The following is an 8581-nucleotide window of genomic DNA, read 5'->3' as shown; positions in this document are numbered from 1 at the left end:
TGTCATTCAAGAAATTTGGGACCTTGACTACCAAAAGTTTACAATCCCAGTCTTTAGGTGTGATTGGATAGATAGTTCTGGTCTTGTAGTCGACGAACTTGGATTTACCCTTGTAGATTTGAGTAAAATTGGACATAGGAATGACCAATTTGTTTTGGCTTCTCAAGTCAAACAAATATTTTTTGTTGACGACCTGATGCATCGTGGTTGGTCGGTAGTGTTATCAATGCCTAATAGAGAATATAATGATGTTATTGGTGATGAAGTCTTAGGTGATGTGATAATTGAGTGTGAGCCATTTACTAGAGGGATGCCAAATGTTGACACATTTGATGAACTGGTGGGTGAGTTAGGCGGTCAAAATATTCGAGATGGGTGTGAAGATATATGGATTGAATGATGCTTATGTAATTGGCAGTGTATGACATTAATTTTGTAATATATTGTAATGTGATTTCTTCACTTTCTACGTTCAAATAAAACACGACGTTATTGTGAACGAGTTATTCAGCATATTTACCGACGTCTTAAAGCAACGTAACAATGAAGAACCACGACGCTATTGTGAAGCAATTATTAAGGATATCACGTCGGGGAAGGATTAAGAACCACCATGTAATTCAAAATAACACGACTCCAATCCCATAATACCGACGTCTAAAAAACGAGATATATAATCTGAACGTTAAAAAATACGACGTCATCATACATTTTCCACATCGCAAGTTCTTTTATAAACGAAGAGGAACGAAATGAATTCCGACGGTAATTCATTATAACCGCCGTCTAATATCAATTAAACGACGTTATTTGTAATACGGCTCTCATCATAATCAACGCCGTCTATATGTTCTGTAATACGGCTCTCATTTATTTGGAACCGACGTTGTTTAGAAGTTCAACGTCGTCTATATTAATAAGTGCGTCGTGAGTAATGAATACATATAAATACAACGTCGACAATATAAATGCCACCGACGTTGTTTCGCATTCAACGTCAACTATATAAATACATATGTCGTAAATAATGAAACTGACAACTATTTCCACGTCATCTTTTTTAGAAAAATCGAAGTGGAAAATTTATTTCACGACGGTTGTTTGTAAATAAGAGACGTAGTATATTTCAATAACGTCGTCTTCTTATGTATTTAAAGACGTCATATTTTTTCTTGTCGTGAAAATTATATTTAACGGCGTAATGTTTTAGTTGTCGTCGTTGTATGTCTATCTTGCGGCCTTGTTCTTTTAATATGTGTCATATTTTTCCTTTTTAACGATAGTGATTTGTTTGAGTTGGTCGTCTATTCTCATCGTCGACTATTTTTTAGAACTTTAGCAGACTAAACACGTCTGTTTTTATTTGTTTTCGATGTTGGTTTATTTAACAACGTCTAATATTTATCGTCGTTGTTTGTTTCTGAAAATAGGACTTATAAATTTTGTAATACGACTCTCATATATTTGTAACCGACATTGTTTCGTTGTTCAACGTCTACTCTATAAATACATACGTCGTAAATAATGACACTGACAACTATTTCCACGTCATCTTTTATAGAAAAATCGAAGTGGAAAATTTATTTTACGACGGCTGTTTTTATATAGGCGACGTAGTAGGTATCAATAACGTCGTCTTCTAATGTATTTAAAGACGTCATATTTTTTATTGTCGTGAAAATGATATTTAACGGCGTCTTATTTTAATTTTCGTCGTTGTATGTCTATCTTGCGGCCTTGTTCTGTTAATATGTGTCATATTTTTCCTTTTTAACGACGGTTTTTTTAGAGAGTTGGTCGTCTATTCTCATCCTCGACTGCTTTTTTAGATCTTTTTGCAGTACAAAGACGTCGTTTTGTATTTGTTGATGACGTTGTATATTTTAACAACGACGGTGATTTAGCGTTGTGGTTTATGAGGGAAAAGATGACGGTGGATTCCACGACCATTGGAAAACCGAATACACGACGGTGATTTACCGTCGTCTGTTTGCTTTTTTGTAGTAGTGTGACAATTGAAACATTAAATTGGCCCACGGGTAAAAGAAGGCCCAAAAGAGGAAGTAGTAAAGCAAAAAGGCGGCGGGCCAATAACACCAGGCCCAAAAGCACTGCCGAGGCGCTGCTGATGTGGTCATGAGCGAGAAGCTTAGGTGCGCCAGAAAAACTACAACCTAAGGAAAAGCCAGAGCGCAAGGGCAAGAAAGAACCATGATTGCTAAAACCGCAACCACCGGGACTAGCAAATCCGTCGCGATCGCCATAACCAAGACCACCACGGGAAGCCACAATGGCTGTCGCGATAGAAGAAATAGTAGGAGAAGAAGAAGCATGAAGTCAACGTTGCGCAGAGAGAAGGAAAGCTTCAAAAGACAACATACTGATGGGTGTCTAACGAGCTTGAGCAGCGGCAACAATGTTTTCATGAAGGGGACAAACGTTGTTCATAACCACAACAAGGAGATCAGAATCAGAAACGGGAGCACCGGCAAAAGCCAAGTTATCGATAATAAAGTTAATGCGATCAAGAAAATCGATGATGAAAGAATCACCACAGGTTGTGTAAAGAAAATCACTGCGTAGTTGAAGAAGACTATTTTGATTCGGAGAAGCGAAACGAGTCTTAAGCGCCACCCAAGTGTCACGACCGGTGGTTTTGGTGGCAACGGTGGTGAGGACCTTATGGTGAAGAGAACCATTGATGAGAGTTAACAAGCTAATCTTTTTGGACCCAGTCATCATACTCGGGTTTGGGGATGAGAGACAGAGGAGAAGAATCATCATTCTTAGCCTTGGGATCGAGAATGGTCAAAGGAGGAGACAGACCTAAACCCTCAACAAGGCAGAGCAAGCGATGGCTACGAAGGACAGGAACAATCTACTCTAGCCATGTTGGATAGTTATCACGCTCGAGACGAACAGAGATAACGTGATTGATACTCGTGAGGTCAAGAAATAATTGATTCAATTCAAATTCTTAACTCCACTGTTATTAACTCTGGCAATGTACTATATTTGGACTAATCAAACACTTGGCAGAGCCCCTTGAAAATAAAGATTTATATATCCTCGAGATTCCAAGTTATCCTTTGAAAATAAAGAAAATAGAAAATGTGGAACGATCTCACCTTTGTTAATTGAGGTTGTTAATTTTTAAGGACCGCTGGAAAAGGATACCAATCAGATTTTTATTATATTTTTTGTCAAAACCAATCAGACTTAGAACGCGTGCATCTGACCAAAGCATTGACATTTTGTTTTGTATACTATTTATTTCAAGTAAATTGATTGCTCCAAAGCTACCTCTGATAAAATATTTATTTCAAGCAATAATACTAGACCTTAAGACAACTATCACAGAACAGCCATCCTTAGACAAATAGCTCTTAAATATTATTAATTAAAAGAAAAAGATACTAATCATTTCTTATACATAGATGTCAAATGCATGAAGGTTCACCAAAAGCCACAATAATCCAAAGTAACCTTTGTTTTCCACATGGAGATTCAGTGCCCTTCCTTCCAAGTCCTGTTAGCCTTCTTGCTCTTTATGATCATGGTACTGAAAATAGGGAAGATCAGAGGCAAAACCAATTACTCAGCCTCAAATCTACCGCCAGGGCCATGGAAGCTACCCGTTATAGGAAACCTGCACCGGCTCGCTGGCTCTCTTCCACATCATAGACTAAGAGACTTGGCCAAGAAATACGGACCGCTAATGCACCTAAAGCTTGGAGAAGTTTCCGCTGTAGTAGTTTCATCAGCAGAGTTTGCCAAAGAGGTGATGAAAACCCATGATCTTATCTTTGCATCCAGGCCCACTATTCTTGCTGCAAACATCTTGTCTTACGGCTCTACAGACATTGGCTTTGCACCATATGGTGAATACTGGAGACAACTACGAAAAATTTGCACGCTAGAGCTTTTAAGCACAAAACGTGTTCAATCTTTCCGACCTATTAGAGAAGAAGAGGTAGTGAATCTCATTCAATGGATTGCCTCGAGAGCAGGATCACCTATCAATCTTACTCAGGAAATTTACTCATCGACATATACCATCACTTCGCGAACAGCCTTTGGTAAAAAGACCAGGGATCAAGAAAAATTCATATACATTGTGAAGGAATTTGTAAAGGCAGCATCTGGATTCGCTCTTGCAGATATTTTTCCTTCTGTCAGTTTGCTTCATCTCTTAAGTAGAATGAGGCCTAAACTTGAGAGGCTGCATAAAGAAGCTGACAAGATAATGGGAAACATCATCAAAGAACATCAAAGGAATGTGGTCAATACAAAAAGTGGCGAGGGTGAAGCAGATGAAGACCTGGTAGATGTTCTCCTTAAATTTCATGATCATGGAAATGAGCTTGAGTTTTCCCTAACTACTGAGAACATCAAAGCAGTTATCTTTGTAAGTACACACACTTTCCCTTGATATCATGCTTTAATAAGTCAAATCACTTTTTCAAATTTCAATTTTTTTAACTCCAAAAACTATATCAATTTTTTTCTTAATCTATGACATCAATCAACTATTATCTGCTTTGGTATCGAACCCTTTGGAACCATACACCTTGGGGTGGTTTAGTCTCTGGTGTAACATGTAATGATCTGCATCCACACAGTCAAATATTGTCTGGTTTGGACTTAACCCAACCTCACAAACTTAAATAGGCCTCAAACTTATGGGAATGTAGATATGACACTTCACTTTTAACTTCACCGTCATTGTGAGACTGAATAGTTGTGTCACCTCACCATATCTTCCAATCATGTCGACCACGTCAAGTAACCTTGGCTACGATGGTGAAGGGATATCTTGGGTCTCTGATAAGTGGGATTGGAATAACAAGATACAAGCTAAAAGAGATGCTTTGACAGGTAACTCAATGGTTTTTTATTCAAAATTGGATTACAAGAGTTGTCCATACAACATACTTATAGGAGATAATCTCAAACGGAAGATTAAAACCATATTTAATGACTGACAGCAAGTCCTAGGTCCCAGCCCAACAAACGTAGAGTTCCCAAGTTATTGAATATTCTCATCTTGAAACCTGATAGGTTTCCTAGCATCTGTCTTGGGCTTATTCCTTGCTATGCTAGAATCATTAAGTGATTGGGCATTGGAAGTAGTTTCGCAAGCTGTCTCCACACATGGCCCTCCATCAGTCTCAGCGTACTGGTAATATTTTCTGGTTCTTGATGACCACAAAAGTACCATTTATTTCCTTCAACATTCATCCTTAGAAGAGTAACCATGGCACAAACCGCGTTGTAGACACACTACAAGTAGTGTAGTCACCAAAGATTCAAACAGTGTTGGCAAGGAGGCCAGAAAAAAAAAAAGGCTGGTCTTTCTCATCGACTTACCTCTACAGACACCAAAAAATTGAGCTATAATCTAGTTAAGCAAATTCAGCTAATCCCTTACATCATTCCCTGCAGCCGTCCAAAGCTTCTACAACTAGTTCTTCAAGTACAAGGGACAACATTGTGCTCTTTTATTCGAAACCATATAACAACTTATCTACTTGAAAAAGCTGGTTAAATAACTCTTCCTGCATTCTAATCATACATTATCTTAAACTGTTGATTGAAACTCCAATGTGCAGCATTTTCATGATGAGTGATTTACTGATGAGAGTGTTTCACATGTGTCTATTGTTCTCCATAATCATTACCTAATATTTATGACACTCTTACGAGTCAACATTTATAACCTGTGAATGAGCTTACTTGGGTACATGAATAATGGTTTCTTCTTTTAAGATTATTTATAATATTTTTCTATTTACTTAGAATTGTTTGCAATTCATAGAGGAAACTAGTTTTTGATCATTTAATAAATTAATTACTTTCAGGATATTTTTGCTGCTGGGAGTGAGACATCATCTACAGCCGTAGACTGGGCAATAGCAGAAATGATAAAAAATCCAAGAGTAATGAACATGGCACAGAATGAGGTGAGGGAACTGTTTAATAGAAAAGGACAGGTAGATGAAACATGCATTAGAGAGATGAAATATTTAAACTTAGTTATCAAGGAGACACTGAGGTTACACCCTCCGGGTCCCCTGTTACTTCCAAGAGAATGCGGAGAGAAATGTGAGATTGATGGATATGAAATACCTGTGAAATCCAAGGTAATTGTGAATGCATGGGCAATTGGTAGAGATCCCAATTACTGGAATGAGCCTGAGAGCTTTAATCCCAATAGGTTCCTCGATAACTCGATTGACTACAAGGGAACAAACTTCGAATATATCCCATTTGGTGCTGGAAGGAGAATGTGCCCTGGCGTGTCATTTGGTCTGGCCAGCGTTGAGCTCCCACTTGCATTGTTGTTATACCATTTTGATTGGAAACTCCCCAATGGGATGAAGCATGAGGACCTGGACATGACTGAGGCCTTTGGCGCTACAGTCAAAAGAAAACACGATCTGCACTTGATTCCCATTCCTTATCATCCTCCGTCTACTGAAAAATCCCAAGTATAAGATGCTTAACTGTTTGTATTTATCTCAGAGTAATCGTCGTTGTTTGTTTATCTCATGTTGTAAGAACTACAAGGCCTAATGTCAGTATTTAATTAAGAACCATGCATATTAATGCATTTTCTATCATCATGAGTAAATTAGCAGAAACACAAACACCAAAACTGCATAATGAGATGAGAGTTTCCCAAAATTCCATTTCGTAAATTTGCATGCCTAATCAGTGCCGGGTTTGGATAATTTACTGTTCGTTTTGTTCTACTTTTCTGCTATTTTTGGTATATTAGGACTTCTCTTTTTGTTTTTTTTTTTTGTTTTGTTTTTGTTTTGTTTTTGTTTGGTTGATATCCTGATCTTAACCATAAAAAAAACAAAAAAAAACACACACAGAGAACAATTTTATAGTCAATTACCAGAACAGAGGGCACGCGGTATAGGACTTCGGAACCGGAGAAATCACTCTGCAGCTTCACTTTAACCACATGGGGATCCTGGAGGAGGAAAGTGGCACCAAACACCCCTCAATTTAGTCAAATGCCAGTGAGCTCTGCATACATGCCGGTTTAGATTGTGCCATTTTGTGGCAAATTCTAGGCCAAAAGGCATCAAAACTTGTTTGAGCAAGCGGGGGCCCAAAAACGACTTTCTCCCTAATGTCAATGGAGGCTACATATTTGCAACAAGGTCAAGGGTATTGTATGGTACTGGGAAAGGTTTAGATTTTTTAAATTTTATCATTAAGATGATTAAGGATAATAGTTAAGATAACACGAAGTTGGTTAACCTCTCTAAGGTTCATTTGTCAATAATATCAATTACTATTTAAACTTTGATGCTACTATTTATTTTGAATTATTTTCCATCTCATTTTATTGTTCAAATTCAGAGGCTGCCTCCTCTTAAGCAAAACCCATCGAAGAAGACATCCAAACATTATTGTGCCTTCCGTGGATCTCCCAGGAATTGGTCAAGCAAGGTTATTGCTTGGACTACATAGTCTATATGACTGCACATAAAGTAGAAGAAAGGGATGCAACAACGGTGAGCCCCAAACAAGAACCTTGCGTATCGCGATTCAATTATATTTCACTTTTATCCAACATATTCAACAAAAAACCTTATCGCCCATACAGTTGTTATCCAAGCTAAAATCAAGGGAGGAACTTTTCCTTTATCAAGTCATATCGGATGTTTTAGGTAGTTCAACTCTCATCAAGGAAGAGCTAGGTGCCTAGAAGCCGGTATTCTTCATCTCAAAAGCTCTTCTTCATGCAGAGACTAGATTCCAAAAACAGAAAAACTTATATCTTGTAAACTTCTCAAGTTCTCTCCTAAGATCTCTCTATCGTGAGTTCTCTAACTAGAGCTCTCCCTCTTAAGAATTAACCTAGCCCCAAAAGTCCTATTTATAGTGTATAGGACTTGAGTTACAAGTTTACTAGAAATAGGAAATTTAAACCCTATTAAATTACTAAGAAATCAAAAAAACTGATCCATTGCTTAAGTCGACTAGTCGCCTACTATTGCGTGGCTTTTTTTCCTCTGTTGCTCCTCTTGCTGCAGCCGCTGCTTGTTTCCTCTTCTTCCTCTCGCATTAGGGTGAGCCAAATCACAACAATATCTACATAATTTTTCATAACTCTGATGTTTTTCCTTTATCTCTCTTCACGGTTTGTGTGTTTATTCTTCTTGGGGTTTTATGTGCGCATGTTGTATATCCATTGAAAAACAAGGAATTGGAGTGTTTTTGTCCAACAAGTGGTATCAGAGTTGTAGGTGAGCACCAGACTCTTATATTTTTAAGAGTGTTTGTGTATTGGAAATGGCAGGCGACAAGAAGGCTACCACAACCAGCTAGTATGAAGATCGAGTTGAAGGCATTCACCAACAAGGAGAACTTCACCCTATGACAAAGAATAACGAAACATACCCTAGCCGAGCAGGTCTAATTGTCATCTTGGTAGGCAAGGAGAACAGGTCGACAACCATGACAACAGAGGAGTAGGACGTGCTCGAAGAGTTGCTAAGGGGTCCATCAAGAATTACCTCACAGATGAAGTGTAGAGTAATGTGGTTGAAGACACCAC

At 38.2% G+C, this 8581-nt stretch overlaps 1 protein-coding gene across 1 annotated transcript; it reads left to right on the top strand.

Annotated features, from left to right (window-relative positions):
- On the top strand, positions 3450-6623 carry LOC18779114 (cytochrome P450 71D11). The gene is made up of 2 exons (XM_007214685.2): positions 3450-4408; positions 5862-6623. The coding sequence occupies exons 1-2, from the start codon at positions 3500-3502 to the stop codon at positions 6495-6497; spliced, it is 1545 nt and encodes a 514-aa protein (XP_007214747.1). The 5' UTR covers positions 3450-3499; the 3' UTR covers positions 6498-6623.

Source organism: Prunus persica, chromosome G4 (assembly GCF_000346465.2).
Source record: "Prunus persica cultivar Lovell chromosome G4, Prunus_persica_NCBIv2, whole genome shotgun sequence".
Taxonomy (NCBI): Eukaryota; Viridiplantae; Streptophyta; class Magnoliopsida; order Rosales; family Rosaceae; genus Prunus; species Prunus persica.
The sequence above is the reverse complement of the archived record's forward strand: the minus strand, read 5'-3'. Positions and strand labels throughout refer to the sequence as shown.